This window comes from Alexandromys fortis, unplaced genomic scaffold (assembly GCF_014885135.2).
Source record: "Alexandromys fortis isolate MF-2015 unplaced genomic scaffold, M_Fortis_MF-2015_v1.1 scaffold_84, whole genome shotgun sequence".
Taxonomy (NCBI): Eukaryota; Metazoa; Chordata; class Mammalia; order Rodentia; family Cricetidae; genus Alexandromys; species Alexandromys fortis.
In genome coordinates this window covers 6048094-6068125 of record NW_026068017.1, presented here as the reverse complement: position 1 = coordinate 6068125, position 20032 = coordinate 6048094, and the positions used below count along the sequence as shown (strand labels likewise).

The following is a 20032-nucleotide window of genomic DNA, read 5'->3' as shown; positions in this document are numbered from 1 at the left end:
TGAATCTCAAACCTGAGGTCACTTTAGGAATGTGACTGAACTATCAGTCTAGAGTAAACGCCAGTGTGTAGTGCATCAATCAGAGAACATTGCTAACACCTGGGACCCTCTCATCATCTCAGAGATTAGTAGGGGAGAGAGACCCCGGTACAGACCTGAGTTACGACACAATTTTAGAGAGCAAAGAGTAGACTGGGCTTGGTGTTGAAATCAATTCCTCCGAGGGGCAACAGAGGAGACTAAATGAGGTAGAAGGACTCCTAAGCTCCTATCATCTTGAGTAACCAACCAGTCACATCCACACTGCCCACATGTGGCAATTTAAGACTTGAAGAAACCTGGGCTGCTGTTGTAAACACACAAGCCTGCTAGGGAGCTTGTAGCCCTCGGGGGTCAGGTAGCTGGGTCTTCCAGCTTCTTAATTATGTTAGTTCTATCTGGCAACTGCTACGTAGAAGAAAGGCAAATTGTCTTTCTCACTGGGGAAAAGAAGGGATCCCATTCTTTCTGGTTAAAAAAAAAAAAAGATGCTGCAGAGACATGCAACAACCCACACTGTGGTCTGGGGGAGACTGCATTCCTGTGGCCAGGAGTCGTGAAGAAATATCCCAGGAGAAAGGAAGCTACTCCAGAGAATGGTTACCTGAGAGGCTGCCAATGAGCCATTGTTGGCCCCAGGCCTGGGTCTCGGCTTTGCAGTGTTTGTAGGAAACTCTAGGGTATTCCTAGAACAGATCTGGAAGCCCAGGCAAATGCAGAGAAACACACGCGAGCACAAGGTTCACTAGGCAGCCTCTGACTCACAGGTGCTGAGGAGTCTGAGCCTTCCAGAGAGACAAAGAAGCCAGAGACTTGGCCTTCAGAAACCCAAGTCAAAAGCTACACACGGTGGCTCACACCTACAATCCTTAGTAGGCTGAGGCAGGAGGATTGCCAAGAGTACAAGACCAGTATGGGCTAGAGTATGACTGTCTCAAAAATATACACAAATCTATAATATTCTTAAAGGAAGGACAGAAAAGGAAAGATGGAGACACAAATACTTTTAAGAGCTTTTTTTTTTTAATTTCAGAACAAACACAGGCAATTACTTTCTGATAGCAACAAGCTGTGACTACACAGGAATGAAGCGAGTCACTTCTCACACTTCAGTAATTCAAGCAGTCAACCACAGGTGTCACAGACACAATTTTATTCAAATTGTGCATAGATCTCAAACTCACATTTTTTTTTAAAAAAAAACTTTTTATTCTGGTATCAAAATAGTTATCTCTTTAAAATACCTTGAAAAGCTGGAATACAATTATCTTGCCATATATTAAATACTCTCCTAAAATATCAATCATCTCTCTCCCGCCTCTCACAGGCTCTTACCTCCACTGCCATTCTCATCCTTTCCATTTCTTGGCATCTCTGACACTTATCCAAGAGAAGCATGAAAGGAAAAGATGTTCCTTACAAGCCCTTTATTTAAAAAAAAAGAAAGTAAAGGAAGGGGGGAAAGATGGGAAGGAGGGAGGGAGGAGGAGGGGGAGGAGGAAGGTGGGAGTGGGACATAAAGTTAGGAGCAAGCCAACTGGTGAGTGTTCAACACGACACCACAAAGTCTTTTTAGTACAGCTATGCTTGCCCTCTACTTACATAAACCAAATACCGGTTTTAGCTTGTCGTGCTAATTTGAGCTCAGCAGCACCGTCTACTGGCCAGGCTGACCAAAATCCAACAATGAGAACCCAAACAATTTGACACTGGGTTATTGGGACACGAGTCCAAACTTTTTTTTTTCCTTTAGACATCACAAGTCAACTGGATTCTAGAAAATCCACTATGGACACAGGCTTCCTGCAGATTCCCAGGGCACAGCCCGGGAATGCCAGCTTCACACAGCACTGAAATGTTCCGTCAGAAGCTGGACTCGGGTAAGGACTTCTTCCGACCTAAGGAAAGAGTGTGGTATTTCACCCTCTGCAAGGTGCCGTAAGAATTCTGTTCCCCAGGAATGGTCCTTTGTGAAGTGCCAGCCGTACTGGCTTTAGGGGGCCTGCTGGCTTTGCGGGGGAGGTGAAGAGAACTGGGTGCAGATCTGATGTCCCTCTCCATGTGGTAGCCCACGCTCCGGGCTGGGCTCTCTCGAATCCTGAGGGCAGGGGATGAGCCTCGAGCTTGCTCGTTCATGGCAGGGCTCAGCCTGTCACTCACCAGGGAGATTGGGGGTGCTGGTGGGGAGCTCTCAGCCCTGACAGTCTTCTTGTGCTCTTTCTTCCAAAACACAGACTTCAGAAGAGTGAAAGTCCCCTGTCCCTTGTCTTTGTCAGGGGCTTTTTCCTCCACAGCAGCCCTAGCCTTCATCTTGGGTAAGGTACCTGTGCCGTTGTCCTTCAAGTTTCTGAGCAACCCAGTGGAGGGGGAAGGTGGACTACTCTGGCTGCCCACCTGACCACTTCCCTTCCAGGTTGTCATCTTCTGGCCCTCAGGGCGGCGGGCTTGTTTTTCGTCCCCCACTGAGGACATCACAGTGAGGGGCAGGTCAAACTTTTTGGGGAGTTTGATATCCTGATTTGCATTTCCCGTTCGTGTCCTGACTGTGTTCAGACCGTCATCTAAGGATCCCAGGGCTGGATGGTGGTTGAGGTGGCACGAGGAAAGGGGCACCCCGGTTGCTCCTTGACTGATGTCTCGACCACTGTCTTCACTCTTAACAGGAAGGGTGCCATCTGGCCTAGGCGAGGCTGACTTCTCATCCCCGCCAGCAGCGCGTGTCAACAGCGGCACAATGGACTGGCTGGTGGACCGGGGTCTTCGTCTGGACTCGAGGTACTCCACCAGCTCAACAGATGCCCCAGGCCGTTTCTCCCTGTGTCCAAAGGACCATCTCAGGGGCATGGTCTTGAAGGGCCCATGCCTGGATCGGGAAGCAGGAGGTGTCTTTATGCTAATACTTCGGCCACCAACACTCCGAACCAAAGGCTTGGATTCAACCCCTCCTGAAAGAGACACAGAGACTGTGAACACCTAATAGGGGTTTGTGCAGTGCCAGTCCTCAAGCAGTGATGTGTCAGGTGCAGGGCTGGCCACAGCAACTATAGCATGAGCCAGGCACACAGAGTTCCTGCCCTCAAGGCCACCGATGGCTTCATCCACTATCCACAGAATCCATGAACACATTTAAAACCACAGGGAAAGCCATGGGCAAAGAAGGGATATGGTATCCACAGAGGATTGCTGCCAGGATCCCAGGCAATAGCAAAACCTGTGGATGCATAAACTTCTTCTATGAAACAGAGGGTGTGCAGTAAGCCACACATAACCTTCTGTAGACTAATTCTTCTCTAGATTATTTATGAGACAGACACACAGCAAATGCCATGTAAACAGCTGTTAAGCTCTATCCACTTAGGGAGTAATCACAAGAAAAAAATGTTTGGGCATGTTTAGTACAGACTCCCCCCCCCACACCTGCAGTTATTGAATCGGCAGATAGGGAATCCTACATGTAGAGGGCTGACTATCTCCACGTGCCCTGCAGCAGATCACTGAGGGGCTCCCTCAAGTCAGCTGCCCTGAGATCTAACATCATTATCATCCATCTTTAACTATGTTTATGGACGGAATGATTAGCAAATGTCTCTCAAACTGAGTCATAATTAAGTACTTGTACTTTAAAATGTAAGAGTGTCACATATCCCACAGTGGGCCCAAAAGAAAACAAAGTAATTATAGGCTTCGTCTTATCAGATTTGTGCTGTGGGATGATCGTTCTGTATGCTGTGAATATATATTCCTCTCTTTGATTAATAATAAAAGCTGTTGGACCAATATCCAGGCAGGATAAGGTTAGGTGGAACAATCAAACTGAGAACTTAGATGAGGAGGGGCAGTGTTGAGAGAGCTGCCAGCCAGAGGCTGGGCAGGCAGGATGTGTAGAAAATGAGGTTAGCAATCCTTGAACAATGTGGCAAAATATAGATAGAAATATGAGTTAATTTAAATGTAAAAGTTAGCTAGTAATAAGCCTGAGCTATTGGCCAAGCATTTACAATTAATATAAGCCTGAGTGGTTATTTGGGACTGGGTGGTTGGGACAAGAAACTTCTGCCTACAGAGTGGCATTTTGTATGTTTCTGCATTTTGCAATTACCTGAAAATAGCTAGTGCTTTTGGTATGTAGTATTAAGTAAGGCATTTAGAATCTAAGAAGGTATCATGACATCATGATCCAACTTGCAAACACACACATGCATTCTTTTCTATAGTCCAACCCTTCTAAAGGGAACATACATGATTGACATCGCATGCCTTTCCTGATGTGGGATTCCACTCTGTATGCTGTGAACATGCTTTATTACCATTGGTTATTAAAGAAGCTACTTTGGTCTATGACAAAGCACAATAGAGCAAGGCTGAAATTCCAAGCAGAGATAGAAGAGGAAAGAAGGCAGAGGCAGGGAGATGCCATGTAGCCACCCAAGAATCAAGGGGTAAAAAATCCACAAGCCTTGTGGCAAAGTATAAAATAGAAATGGGTTCATTTAAGATGTAAGAGTTAGTTAATAAAAAGCCTGAACTAATAGGTCAAAGAGTATGTAATTAATATTAAGCCTCAGAATGGTTAGTTCATAAGTGGTTTGGGAACAGGCTGGTGGAGAGAAACCAGTCCAGGGGGAACAGCAGGACAGAGAAAACCTTCAGCCACGCTTCCCGAAGAAGGGTCACTGTCCTCCTTGTACTGCCAGAACAGCTTGATGCCTGACTTGGACAGCCCACATGTCTGCCCCTGTTCCATGTGGGCTACGTGCTTGTTAGTCAAGTACTGAAGCGCGGCTCTGGTGCTCACAGCCGGCTGCTGACAATACACAGCTACTCCTGGCTTGGGAGTGTTAGGGGCTGAATGCTTAGACCCCTCCCATCTCACAAGTGGAAACTTTAACCCCCAAGTTCATGCCACAAGAAGTGAGGCTTCAGAAGAGTGTCCTTGTCGGAAGAGGTAAGAAAGACCAGAGCTGTCTCTGACTCTTCCATAACACAACCCACCCGGCCCCTGACCCCATCCTGCAGAGTCATGAGGAGTACATTTTGGTCACGGGAAGGCCCCTGCCTGCCTATTTCTATTACAGCAGTCCCAAAGAGCTATGACAGAGACCAGCTCTGAAGACAATCAAGGACTTTGGCCACAAAACACCCATGTAGGGAGGTTCTGAGATTCAGGCACACAGGTGTGAGGTCAGCGAGAGATAAGGTCACAGAGCATGCTGGGACAGGAATCTAAGTGCACCGGTACACATCTGCCCGGCATCTGAGAAAGCAGGCCCACAGGGAGCAGCCACACACCGATATCAGAGGTTCCACGGGGATCTCAGCTGCTGGGGTTTTCATATGTCATTTTTAATACCTTTTTCTTTAGAGAAATTTTTATATTGGCCAGGAATAGACCCAATTCCACCCAAAATACTCTGTCATTTCGGTTCGCATTGACCTTGTGGCTCCGCCATTGAATTCTCCACACCTGGGGAAAGATGAAACACGGTTCTGGAGGTGAAGGTGTGTGTGAAGTTTCCTTGTTCCTCATCCTCGGCTCTTAGAAGGGCAGAGAGGGACGTTTTGCATCAGGAGGACAAAGCTATGGCTTTTCAACCTTCACCAGGTGGAGTGGCCTAAGCCCTGGCAGGTGGCAAGAAGACCTGGTTAGTGCTGTAAATAACCACCTTTCTCTTCTTCCTGGTGTGAAAGGGCCCTGGGCCAGGGCTGATAGCAACCCACATTACAGACACCCAAAGGACCCCTTCGGTTCACCTCTTTTTGGGAAAAAGCACCTACTTGTCCTTTCATCTATTTATTACCCACAACAGGATCCGAGGTGGGCAGGGATGGAGAGCCTTGGAGAAACGGAAATAAACAGCATAAGCAGAGCAAAAGCAGCACCCACAGGGCCCCCACTCGCTCGCTAACCAAGCATCCCCCCTCTTTCTCAGGACTCAAGCCCTTCCTCTGGGAGATGGCTCTTATGGAGAGCAGGGTGCTGGAAAGAATGGTGGAATCCAGGGAGTCTAAGGACCACAAAGGACCTATAGGGTTTCTTTTTAATATTTATTTTTATTGCATGTGTGTTTTTCTCCACGTACATGCGTTCCATCTTTGTGCCAGGGGCTGTGGAGGTCGGAAAAGGGAGTCAGACCCCATGAAAATGGAGTTACAGATAGACTTGAGTGGCCATGTAGGTGCAGGGAACTGAACCCGGGTCCTCTGCAAAAAGAGCAAATGCTCTTAACCACAGAGCCACACCTTCAGGCCTTGGGACCTTGCTTTCAGATCATGGGACCACACCTCCAGGCCATAGGGCCACCCCTCCAGCCTAAGGCCCACAATTTTAAGCTGAATCTTCCATGTGGTTGTACACACTCTGCAGCAGACACAACGATCCTCTCAGGTCTACAGGAACCCTCTGTGGTACAGGTGGCATCTGTTCTGCTGATGGATACAGCCCCAACCACAGGGCAGCTGCTCCAAGGGATGCCACCTCTGCTCCTGGCCATGTGCGGCCACCTTAATTCTTGTGTCATTTCTGCTTCTTGGCTAGTGATGTGAACTGCAAGCTGTTACTCTGTGCTGTGGGGCAGGGGCCTCAGGGTCTCTTCTCCCCATCTTCACTCACCTTCAATGGGTCACATCCTTCCAATCCCCTAAGGGCTTCCACTGCAGCTCATCATCCACCCATCATTAATTCATCCCGAGATATTTAATAAAAGCCAACTGTACACCAAAGATTATTTCTTAGTGCTTGAAGAAAGAAATACAAATAAGAACCAACACTCAGGAGACAGAGACAGGCGAATCTCTGTGAGCTTGAGGAAGGCCAAGTTTCAGGCCACTCAAGGTTACATAGAGAGAACCTGTCTCAAAAACAAGAAAAATTCAAGTAGGAAGTGGCTGGGCTCTTAGGATTTGACAAAAAGCAAAAAACCTAAGCTATCGGGTAATACATTAGTAACAGCTGCAATGAATAAGGCAGGGTTAGGGAAAGAAAGGGTGTTGCATGAGTTATGAGCAATATTTGAGAGACCTGAGTGAGAGATGGAGGGAGTTGGGAGATCTGAGGAAGGCAGGCTCCAGACTGCGGGGCAGCAGGTGCAAAGGCCCTGGGGCAGGAGTGACCTTGCTGGCTCAGGCAAGCAGCAGAGAGACCAGAGCTGGAGCACAGGAGAAAGGAGCGTGCGCTAGAGGCATCCAGCCCAGCACCAGAGCCCCAGTCCTTATTTGGAGATCTCTGTCTCCATCTTCCAATGTCAAAAACAACTTCAGCACTCCTTGTTCCTAGATGGACTGTTCATTTTGTGTTTATGCCTCTTGATGGCCTGGCAACCACTTCTGTATGGAGGGCAACCAAAGAACAAGGCCGACTCCAAACTTCCCTGGGTCCCTTAGAAGCTGAGGCAGTAGTATACAGATGAGCCAGGCTACCCATCTTTGTCTGAGACTGATCCAGGTGGACAAAGCTGGGAAAGAGAAGGGCTGGATGTGACACCACCAACTCTTGGGAGCCAAAGTCACCATCTCTTCTTCATCCCCCAAATTACTCCAATCTAGAGAGGGAAGAGCAGAGCCTTGTGGGCAGAAACAGAAAAAAGTGACAACAGAGACCAACTGGGTGTGGTGACTCAGACCTACAGTCCCATTGCTCAGGAAGCTCAGAGATTATACATCCCTGGCCAACCTTGCTCTGGAGTGAGTGCCTGTCCCCAAGTAGAAAGGACAACAGCAGAGTATGAAAAATAACACCAAGCAAAACAAAACCAAGAAAGCAGCTCCTAATGAAACCTAGCAGAGCAATCAATGACCTTGAGGAAGGGACAAAGGGCATCAGGGGCTGAAAAGTGTGACCCACAGGAATGAAAGCCCAAGGGACAAATTGAAGGCTTGTAACCTGGGACCACACCTCCAGGCCATAGGGTCACCCCTCCAGCCCATGGGGCCAGCTCTCTAGCTCAAGGGGCCAGCCCTCCAGCCCACAGGTGTTGAGACTCATGTGAGCGAGGAGAAAGAAAACAGGGAGGAATCATCTCTCACCGCAGCAGGTGTGTCTAACCACAGCCTGTACCCGTCCCAGGACAGATATGAATATGACCCAACATATTTGTAGGTGAAAAATGTCACAAAGTTTAAAGATTGGACGCTTCTACACACAGAACAAAATGGCAAAAACCACAAGGGGAGTGAGGTGCCAGGAGCCACAACAAACAACCAGAGGAATCTGAAGGCAAGAGACACAATAAATGAAGGGAAACACAAGACAACTTCCCAAAGAAAGGCTTGAGTGTGTAGAAGGAAAGGCACCTGATGGCCGGGTGGGGCTGAATACCCAGGCCAGTGCTAGAATTTCTCAACTCCAAGGTCAAAGAGAGAATCTTAAAAACTTCCAGCCAGAAGGAACAGGAGACACTCACGTGGAAAAGAACAGTCTGGGTTTCTCACCTGCCGCCCAGGGGCAAGGAGAGCGTGGGAAATCAGCAAAGACGCCGAAAGTAAAGGATTGCAAACGCAGAGCCCGCCAGGCTGCCACCCACTGGGGCGAAAGGAAGAATTTCTGGCTGAGCAAGGATTTAGAGCTGGCGTGCCTAAAGGGCTAACAAACACAGAGCAGAGATCTCAGGGCAGAGGGCAGATAAGACAAACACAACAGCCCAGTGCATCTCAGCCCCTGCATTCCATCAGCTGTCCTCCCTCCACAGGATGGCCAGGCAGTCTCAGAAGGTCATCTTAAGTCGGGGTGCATGGGACAGGGATTCTAACAGTACTCTGAGAGCGTCCATCTGAAGTGAGGGAGGAGAGTACTTCCCCAACAGAGCAGAGGCATAAAGGGTTTCAAAGCTCTCCCTGTGGGAGGAAAGTCAGTGGGGAGGAGGGGGTCGCGGAAGCACAACTCTGGTTATTGGAGGAAAGAGCGAAGGCAATGAAGAAACAGAATGCCCGGCAGGAAACAGCTGGTTTCTAAGAGCCTCCTAATGGCAAGGAAATGTGATTGATTGCAAACTGCGAGAAAGGAGACAGTAACGAGGGGAGAAGAAAGGCAGAATCTGCAAATTAATTAGAAAAGGAAGCGAACAGCAACCAAGTCAACCAAGATGAGGGAGCAGGAAAGGAAGAAAACCAGCAAGGAACATTGTATCACAACACTGCACTCCGTTCCCTCCCTCCCAGTGGACTGCATTGTGCATGGGGCTCAGCAGCACGGTGTGGCCTAGTATGCATGAGGTCCTGGATTTTACCTCCCAGCACAGCACTGAAAACAACAACAAAAAAGTGGCTCTTTATTTTTGAACTTAAAAGGGGGAAGGGCCAGGAGCTAAAAGGTCTGTAATTAAGTCTGCTCATGCAAAGAACCAGGGTTTGATCCCCAACAGTCACATGACAGCTAACCATCATCCAATTCCAGGGGATATAACGTCCTCTTCTGGCACCTAGTGGTAGTGCATACACGTATACACACACATGTGCAAACAAAATACTAATATACATAATTAAAATAAATATTTTTAAAACAGCAATCTATTTGCCAAAAGCCACTTAAAATGAACTAAAAAAATCAAAAAAAAAGGGCAGAAGCAAATATTAGACAAGTGTGGACAAAAAGAAGAGACAAATTATCAATGTGGAGTCTATGGTTAAAACCAGAGAGCAATAAAGAACAATCACAATGATAAAAGGCACACTTCATAAAAAAGATCCAATAGTCACGAACTTTCAGACACCTACTAACAAACAGCTCACAACATAAGATAACAATTATAAACGTTTACAGAGTCCATGGTCAAAGCCCACCTCCGCAGAAGACCTCATTGGACTTCCTGCACAGTCAGAGGTGAGTTTAAAGCTGGACTCAGTGGCTCATCTGGTAAACCCAGCACTTGGGAGATGGTAGCAGGAGGATCAGAAATTCAAGATAAAAAAAAAAATCTTTGGCTGAGTAGTGAGTTCAAGACCAGCCTAGGCTATAATACTTTGACAAAGCAAAACAATAACAAAAAGAGATGCATTTAAAGACAGAGGGGGGCTGACTAAAGCACTCGGTACTTAATATCGCATATGTCACAAAGCACTCGAGCCCTCGGAAAGACTACGTCTAATTTATATCTACACAGACACTTATAAAATAACAAAATGGTCTTTACCACAAAAGAAGATAATTTGTGAAAAGCTCATTCTTGGACCACAATTTGTCAAATTATAAACAAAGAATAAAAAGGTGACCACACAGTCCTGAATACTTGAAACCCCAGATACCATCAAAAAGGGAATGTAAGCTGAAACAAAACACTGTCTGGAAAATCTGGAAAGGAAGAAGATGCACTGAAGCCTCTGACGCCCAAGAAAAGCCACAGAGGACATTACCAGCAGGAGGACCTGTCCTGACAAGTTGGGGAACCTAAGCCCCAGGGCCCTTTATTCACAAGGGTCTCTGGGAAGAACTTCTTGGGTTTTTTTTTCATAGCCGCATCTTCCAGTTATTACGAAATTAAAGTGTTTTTATATTCCCTCAGCTGAACAGCACCTCCTTCTCACCCTCACCCCCCCTCCCCGCCAAATTCTGTTAGTTATAAACCCTGTAACACTCTTGTCTTAGTCAGGGTCACTACTGCATGATAAACACCATGATCAAAGCAAGTCGAGGAGGACAGGTTTATTTGCCTCACACTTCCATATCCATAGGCCATCAGTGAAGGAAGTCAGGAGAGGAACTCTAATAGGGCAGGAATCTGGAGGCAGGAGCTGATGCAGGGGCCACAGAGGGGTGCTGCTTCCTGGCTTGCTCCTTCCTCATGGCTTGCTCAGCCTGCTTTCTCAGAGCATTTGGAACCTCCAACCCCGGGATGAACCTGACCCCATCAATCACTAATGAAGAAAATGCCCTACAGGCTTGCCTGCTTTCAGCCTGATCTTCTGGAGGCATTTTCCCAATCGAGGTTCCCTCTTTTCTGATGTCCACAGTTTGTGTGAAGTTGACACAGAACTAGCCAGGACGCTGACCCACTCCTTTAGGTGTAAAGTGTCATCCCAGCATCCCACACCCAGACTCCCGGAAGGATGACATTCCTGGGCCATCTGTGTTTCTTGCAGATGGCTGCTGACATGTAAGCTCTGTGGGAACTGAGAAAGGATGTAGAGTCATTCCTCGGAGTCCATGGAGGATCGGCTCCTGCAGATGCTCAGCTCCTTGGAGGCTCAAATCTCATAGAAGTGTGGTATTTGTGCGAAACTGACATACACCCTCCTGTGCATCCTACACTCCTGTACATTCCATGATTATTTACCAACAGGACCATTTCCGGGCACTGAAGGACACTTGGCATCCTTGCCCCCCCCGTTAGGACTCACCCTCATTAATTTTGAAAGATTAAAAAAGTCTCTCTCGTAGATGAGAAAGGACTGACTCCCTTGAGGAAAGCTCTCTGCTAGATTTTGCTCCTGCTCGGATTTGACGATAAGACTAGATTTCACAACCATTCCAGAGCTTCTAGAACAAGTTTTAAAACTCCATCCTTATTTTATCCAAACTACGAGAGGGAAAGCTCCCTTAGATAGCAAGGCTCTTCCAACATCCAAGCAGAAGAAGCCTGGATGCGAAGTTGTCGGGAGGCACATGCCTCAGAGGACAGTTGGAGGAGCCTGGGGCACAGCTGTCACCCCTGCACTGCTGCAGTCTGCTCCACAGCATCTTAGGGCCATGCCTGCCACTTCTCTGAAAAGCTGCATCACTCTTTGGAGCTGCCTCCTCATGGAAGGGTGTCCAAAACATTTCCCCTTGGGAGAGAGGCGGCCCACGGTGCCCTTGCCTTTCGACAGAGCTGGGATGAGTCGATGACTTATCACAAGCAGAACCAGCAGGAATGCACAGGCTGGAAGAGCCTCGCTCTTGTTTACAGGCACCCTCCCAAAGGTGCAGCCGGAACAGTGTAAGAAAATAAGAAATACCTACCTGGCGAAAGCAAGCCAGAATCCACTGCATTCAATTCAGTCCCATGGGAGTGAACTCTAAGGACTTGGACAAGTTCACGTTACACATAGATACACACACACACACATACACACACACACACACACACACACACACACGCACACACACACACACACTCCTGCAGCATTCCATCTGATGGTGAAATGGTGGAAGCCATAAATGCCAAATGCGGGGGAGTAAACTCACGAGCTATGACTCATAAACTACAAACCAGAGGGCAACTTGAAGACTTCATCATCACTAATATCTCCTGGAACTCTGGGATGTGCCAGGGACTGTGCTGGGTTCTCAGCAACAACGACTAAAGTACATGGAAAGAAGCAGCTGGCGAGTGGGCACATATACTGTGGCCCAGCAATTCCACCCCTAGGTATAGACTCAACGGAAACACAGGCATGTGCACAGCAGAAGACATGAGCTCGAATCTCACAGTGGCACAGGTGCTATCCCCTATCCAGAGTGGTTGGGACCAGAAGTGTGGAAGGCTTCAAATCTCTTCAGATGTTGGAATAGGTAGAATATGGTGGTTTCCTAGAGATAGAACCCACGTCTAAACACAAAACTCTCATGCATCAAGTATACTTCATGCATGAGAGTAAAGGCGACTTTATGTAATATTCCTAATAATTAGTGCACAAGATAAGATTTCATGGTGTACAATTTTCAACTGATAGTGGCATCATATTGGTAAGAACTTTTATATTCTCAAGCACTTGGGATTTTCAGATTAAGCATGCTCATCAGATAACACCGATGATAGCTCCAAACTGGAGACAGTGCCTAAATCTGCCTCAGTAGAATAAAAAGTGACCTATCCGAACAGTGTGGGAAACAGTGATGAAGGAGATAGTGCCATCTGCCAAGGAGCAGACGCCATCCAGAGACAACCCACCGTGCAGGCTCCACGCAGAAAGTGAATGGACTTACAAAGAATCCACTGGTTTCTCAGAAACTGAAAACCCGTACTCATTCAAGACACTTTGAGAAGCAGGCCAGATTTCTCCGGGGCTGGCTCTACACCAGGCTCTACAGCAATGTCTACTCCACAGCGAATGTACAGAAGGTAGAAGTTGATCCCTTTAGCTCACCCTGCACACTCTTTCCTAATGCCTGTCTTTGCTCTTAGTCTCCTCCTCTCACACACGTGAGCTAACTTCTGCACAGAGAATTCTGCATCCCTGAGTTGATTTTATTTACTAGTAAAAAAAATAAAAGAGAAGGACAACCCACTGCTATGTACGCCAGAGGCACCTCACAAGAACAGGGTAAACAAAATTAGCCAAACCAAAAGTCTGCACGCCATATGGCTTCACAGGTAAAATTCATCTTTGCAAACATACATTTTTAAACATAAACCAGACTGATGATAGCCTGCTCCAAACTCTCCAATAGCTACTCACTGTGCAGGGAATAAAGTCCAACGGGTGTGTCACAGTTGGCCCCTGTCCATCTTTTACTTAACACAGTAAAACTAACATGGCATAGATCCTGGGAGAGTGGGAAGCAATGAGTGAGACAGGTACGAGGAAGGAGAATTCCAGAACCAATCACCTTTCTGCCTGCCTGCCTGCCTGCCTGCCTCCCTCCCTCCCTCCCTCCCTCCCTCCCTCCCTCCCTCCCTCCCTCCTTCCTTCCTTCCTTCCTTCCTTCCTTCCTTCCTTCCTTCCTTCCTTTGTGGTGGTAGGCAAGTGCTCTGCCACTGAGCCACACCTCCGACACAGAACTCTCTCTGTCTTAGTTTAGCACATGAATATGTCCGCGTTATGATAATTCATCAGATGTGCACACGTGACTAGTGTCCATATTTATTAGTAGTACATTAGTAAAACTATCTGCATGCTTTATAGAATATGCACTGCCAATGTATATGCTCATACATGACAAAGTGCATCCCAAGTATACATCTTAATGACACAAACAAAAATGTTATCTTAATGTTTCTATAGCTGTGATATTTATAGTTATAAATCATTTCTACTACGATTTTTATATTATAACCTAAATTGGGAACTAAATAAAATATGAAAATTTATTTATTTATTTGTTTGTTTGTTTTGAGGCAGGATTTCTCTGTGTAGCCCTGGGTGCCCTGAAACTCACTCTGTAGACCAGGCTGGCCTTGACCTCACAGAGATCCCTGGCCTCTGTCTCCCAAGTGCTGGGGATTAAAAGTGTGAGCCACCACGCCCCACTGGAAATTTAAATATTTGACCACTGTTCTTTGCCCGAAGGAAACACACCTACACAGTTACACACACCCACGTACAGAGAGACACAGCCACCCGCACACTGAGTTCTTGTTTTAGGACTGGTTTCTGTAACCATCCTGTGCCTGTTTTCCTGCAGTTTCTCCATTAGGAAGCACACCTGCCTGTGAGTGTGCTCTGCTAGCTCTCTTTTGGCCAAGGAAAAGCTCGCTCTGAGCCGAGCTCCCTGCGCAGCTACTGGCCTTTCACCACGCCCCAAAATGACTTGCGTACGTGCAGTCATTTCCTGCACCCGCAGCTGGGCTTCCATTTCTTCCCAGCCTCCCTCAGTCCTGAACACAGTTAGCCCTTTCCTTCTGAAGGAAGCTTCCAGCACCTGGGAATGACCTCTGCTGGCTTGCTCCCCGAGTCCCGGCTTCTCTTTCTCAGTTCTCTGTCCACCTTCACTCAAGTCCAACACGGTAGAGCTGCCAGGCTTGGTCTTGAATCTGCGTCCTTTTCTGTTTTCATAATCTCTGTGAGCTGAGCTGGCCTGTGGCTTTCACTTCCACCTGTGTGCTGGTGGCTCTCCAGTCTCCAGCTCTAGTCCCTGTCGTTCCCATACTGCCTAAAGCATGTGGCTCTGTTCCAAACTGACCCTGCTCCTTCCCAACGCTTTCCCATCCTACAGACAGTACAACAAGCCCCGTTGTTAAGTTATACCTTAAACAAAGGCCAAGGCATCCTGGATCATTTCCTTCTTTCCTTTGCTGCTTTAACACCAGTAAACTCTGTTAGTTCTGTCCACAATCTGACCATCTCGTCCCCAACACATTCTTCCAAATCTTCAACCTTAAACAATCTCCTCATGGGCGCATCACCTGACACACAAGCCCATCTCTGAGGACAGATTGATTCTTTATGCAGTAGACAGGCTATAGATATATAAACCCTAGACTGGAGAGATGGCTCAGTGGTTAAGGCAGTGGTTGCTCTTCTAGAGGACCTAGATGGTCTTCCCTAGGTGACCCACACTATTTGTAACTTTAGTCCCAGGGACTCTGACACCCTCTTCTAGTCTGGGGGTACTGCACACCTGTGATACACAGACAAACATGCAGGCGAAACACCCATAGACCTAAAATAAACATAAAGGTAAACCATATTGACTACTGCCCTACTCCACATTCTCCTCACTAGCCACAGCACTTGAGGTGAAGTCCAAATGGCATACCAAAAGCTGTGCCATGCACTTCCCATCCTCCTCCTCCTCCTCGCTCTGCTTGAAGGCTGTGGCTTCTGCTCCTCACACCATGCCATGCTCGTCTTTTATGTGCACCTGCAATGCACATATTCCCAGCCTCCTGCACAGCACGAGTCCCCGGTCCCTGCTCAGGTCACTTCAATGTCACTTCGCCCACTGTATCACACAGGGGTCTCTGTACCTCCCTCCCTGGTTTCTGCTATCTCCTTCCCTGACTTTTTAGCTCTTTACCTCTGTCCCTGCTTTAAACCACACTGCTGCCTTAGTTTACTGTCTGCCCCATGACATAGTAAGCTCTGTGGGAACAGAAGAGGGATGCAAAGTCGTTCCTCAGAGCCCATGGGTATCAGCTCCTGCAGATGCTCAGTGCCTTGGATGCTCAAATAGGGATCTGAGAAAATGTTGCAGTGTTTGTACGTAACTGACACACACCCTCCCGTGAGTTTTATACTCCTGTGCATTCCTGTGTGCTTAAAGTCACCACTCCGTTGTCCGTAATCCCTGATGCAGTGTGAATGTTGGGGGATGGTGGGAGAAGAGTCTGCACATGTTTAGTCCAGGGACAACCTATTTTCTATTTTCCATCAGTGGTTGATTGACTCTATTGATGTACAGCTTGTGGGTCAAAGGGGCCTACTGTGGGTGGAGGGTCGTGGATGGGTGGAGGGGAGGCAGGTGAACTTTAGGAAGACCCTCAGAGATGACACACTTCTTGTCAGGACCAGATCTTTCTGTTCACAGCTAGGAGGTGCCAACACTTTCACAATGAAGAAGCACAGGAAAAGAAAAGATAGCCAATCTAGCCACATACCCTTGTCCTGGAGGCAGACACCATTGGTGAAGACAGGAGAGTCAGGGACCCGGGCCACGGAGGGACAGGGGGCTGAGCTCCAGGACAGCAGGCTTCCTCTTGTGCTGTTGTTGTAGCTCCCGAGCCTCATGAGCCAATGGTCAGACAAGGAGGAGCTGGTGGAGCCTGTAGAAGAAGCAGAGGAGAGAGCTGGACCTGGCGTGTCCCGGAGGAACCTGCAGGTAAAGGCAGAGTTCTTCCTCTACTGGGTTCCAGGCCAGTCCTAAGATTCCCAAGATGACCTCTATCCCTAAGCCCTGGACTAACAGAACAAGAGGGGAACCATAAAAACCAAAGTAGTTAGGCGGTGGTGGTGCACACCATTAATCCCAGCACTCAGGGTAGAGGCAGGTGGATCTCTGCAAGTTCAAGGCCAGCCTAGTTGACAAACTGAATTTCAGAACAGCCAGGGCTACACTGAGAAACCCTCCCTGTCTTGAAAAAAAAAAAAAAAAAAGGCAGGGCGGGGGTGGTCGCTGGCCAGAGAAGCCTGCAATGGGACATCCTCAGAACCATGGTGTTTAGGTGAGACCTACAATGTGACATCCTCAACTATGTTTAGAAGCCTGCAGTGACTTGGAACAACAGTGTTTAGTGAGCACAGGAAAGATGGTTCCTTGGTACATTCAAATGTTTTTCATGAAATTATTTGCCGCCAAGTCTGGTTTCCTAAATGTGATTATTTTTCTAGAGCCTGATTTCTAGGATTTTAGTAGTCACAGCAAAAGCCATAGTCAGAGTGATGGCATTTAGCCCCAGGACCCATGGCACCAGATCCTGTAGGACAACATACAGTGAACACACCCCAAGTTCAATGGAGCCAAATCTTCATAAGGGGCATCAAGGTTAGCTTCCCTTTGGCCTTCTCTAATAGGTTTATTATTATTAAACTGTATATTACTTGAGGCTCTTACTGTGTATCCTAGGTTGGCCCCAAATTCATGATCCTCCTGTCTCAGCTTCCCCTGTGATGAGATTTAGGCATACGTCACCATGCCTGGATCTAAGTGTTTTTTTCTTCATTCAATGCCTGCCTTTTAAAAATGGAAAGCAGGCTTGTGTTAGTTTTGATTCAGACCTGGAGGACTCTTTATTTTCTCTATTTTTAAATAATGATTAGGAAAAAGATGTAGTTAGTGTGTGAGTACATGTGTGTTTATAGTGTGTGTGTGTGTGTGTGTGTGTGTGTGTGTAGAATGGAGGGAAGAAAAGGAGGGAAAAGAGGAAGGGAAGGAGGAAGGGGGTAGAGAGAAAGTATGAGAACACATGTGTGTGTGAATGCAGTGTATACATGTGGTATATACACAAAAGTACATGCAGGTGTGAGTGTCTATAAATTCACAGAGGCCAGGGGAAGTCATTGGGTACCCTGATCCACCATTCTCCTCCAGAGGAAGGGACTGGGTACCCTGATCCACCACTCTCCTCCAGGGGAAACCATTGGGTACCCTGATCCATCACTGTCCTCCAGAGGAAGGGATTGGGTACCCTGATCCACCACTCTCCTCCAGGGGAAACCATTGGGTACCCTGATCCATCACTCTCCTCCTTATCCTTTTGAATAGAGTGAATTAGTGAATCTGGAGCTAGGCTGGCTCTCCACTGCTGACAGTGCTGGGGTCAGAGGAACATAGGTAGGCAAGACTAGATTTCTTTTTTAAAATAAATTCTCACACTTAACACAGCAAGCATTCTTACCCAAGGGGACATCTATTCAGTCCTGATGAATATCTTTTGTCCCCAAAATAAGGATGACTATTTTTCAGAGTGTGACAAATCACTTAAAAGTGTTACACATTTCTCCCCGTACTTCCAAACAATGCGGAGGCTCATAAATCACTTACCAGGGAACCGCTAGGCAGGCACACTTTCTCGAAAGGCCCTGGCTCTTACCTGCCTCTCCCTTTCTAACAGTATTGACGCAGGTTTACAAGGCCCACAGCTAAATAATCGCGTGTGGCTCAATGAGGCTCCCATGTGCATCAGCCGCCCCAGATTGAAAAGGAATGTACTCTTTCCCCATTTCTTGATATGGCAACTGGCTGAGGGAATAGAGAACTCCCAGTTTCCACACTGGCAGGCAGAGCTTCCTTTTTTTGATCCTTGTCCACCTTCCTGGATACTCAAGTGAGCATTCCAGTTCCTTCAAAACACAAGCCACTCAGAGAGAGGGAGGGGAGCACCCATGCACGTGGGTGCCATAGCGCATGTGTGGAGCTCAGAGGAAAAACCTGCAGGAACAGGTTCCAAGGATCAAACTGAAGTTGCCAAGGCTTGGTGGCAAGCATCCTTACAACTGAGCCACCTCACTGGCCCAGAACGTTTCACCTCTTCACGGGACCTCCAAACCCCATGCCCCTCTGAGCCGTGGCACACACCTCTCATGGAGCTGCTGGCTGACCACGGCGGGATGCTGTTCCGCTTCTGATAGAACAGGATGTAAGCCCCTCTGCTGTTGACCTCAGCCTCTCGCAGGGGCTCCACCGTGCTGTCGTCGTAGCTGTACCACTGGCCGTCCAGGGAGTTCCGGCAATAGGCTGCGAGAGTCCGAACCCCAAGGCGTGAGCAAAATTCAAAGATGGACACGCTTAAAGCTGGGTGACAAAAATACCCATTTTTTTTTTTTTTAGCTAGAACTGATTTCTGGGAAACCAGAAGAAGACAGCAGTTTCACCGCTAGTAAGATCTTACTCGAGCGCTCGCTGGAAAGTGAGCATTCACAATGCCCATCTCATCAGGCACAGCCACCCCTAACACAGAGTCTCATGGTGACAAGGCTAGACAGTAATGTAACCCACTGCTCACCCATCTCTAAAAAGGCCATGGAAGGGAAAATGGGACCCTAGTATACCTCTTCCCACCTAAGGACTGGAGTCCAACATTTTACAGAAAGATGAACACCATTCCCGACTGCCTCCAACCAGCCACAGAGACCCTTCACCTGGCCCTCCAAGCTCAGCACACAGCACTCAAGCCCACTGGTCCTGAAGCTTACAGGACACAGGTGGCTACATCTGTCTTGTTCTTGTTGTTACCACCTTTAAAATGTTATTGAAAGGAAGGAAAAGGAAAAAAGGAAGGAAGGAAGGAAGGAAGGAAGGAAGGAAGGAAGGAAGGAAGGAAGGAAGGAAGGAAGGAGACAACCTTTCAAATTTACGGATTATGCAAACCCACCGGTCCCTCGGGCTCTAGCTTGCTGACCTTTGCACACATTGCAGCTAAACACCCAGGAGTTCATCTTGTTTTTCTTTCCCCTCTTGCCACACCCCATCCAAAAGCCGTTCTTACTAACGGAACTCCCAAACTATGTCTTGAAGACCATGTCAGTATCCAGTGTGAACTCTCTTGAGGCTCAGAAACCACCTCAGGCTGAAATTCTTGCTTGCATTGCTCCTCCAGTATCCACAGAACAGCCATTCTGAAAAGCACACTAGGAGATGATTTTACTCCTCAACTTAAGGTATGGAGCTGCCCACTGTGACACAGTAAAATGGTTCCTGAAACTCTTGGATGTTCCAAAGTGTCATTGTCTATGCTGGTGATCTGTGTGATGACTGTGGCCTCCAAGTGGCTTCAGGGTAGGGTCAGTCTTGAGGAGGCCAAGGAAGCAAAGGTTGGGACTTTGGGGCAATGAGAAGAGAAAAAGCCAAAGACCAGAAATAGAACTAAAACACAAAAACATAGCCTCATGGAATTAGGTGGATCTTTCAATTAGTAATGGTCTT

At 47.6% G+C, this 20032-nt stretch overlaps 1 protein-coding gene across 3 annotated transcripts in view; it reads right to left on the bottom strand.

The window, feature by feature from the left end:
• Positions 1–1175: 1175 nt before the first annotated feature.
• The window catches only part of Usp43 (ubiquitin specific peptidase 43), a 64391-nt gene continuing 45534 nt past the window's right edge, over positions 1176–20032 (bottom strand). For 2 of the 3 annotated variants that reach the window (XM_050162785.1, XM_050162786.1), the window contains exons 13-15: positions 18686–18844; positions 16269–16433; positions 1176–2984 (exon numbers count right to left, since the gene is read on the bottom strand). In XM_050162785.1, the coding sequence (XP_050018742.1) occupies positions 1903–2984; positions 16269–16433; positions 18686–18844 (1406 nt within the window). In that variant the 3' untranslated portion in view covers positions 1176–1902. Of the gene's footprint in view, positions 2985–16268; positions 16434–18685; positions 18902–20032 lie in introns of all 3 variants that reach the window. The other variant, XM_050162783.1, reaches the window with a different exon arrangement.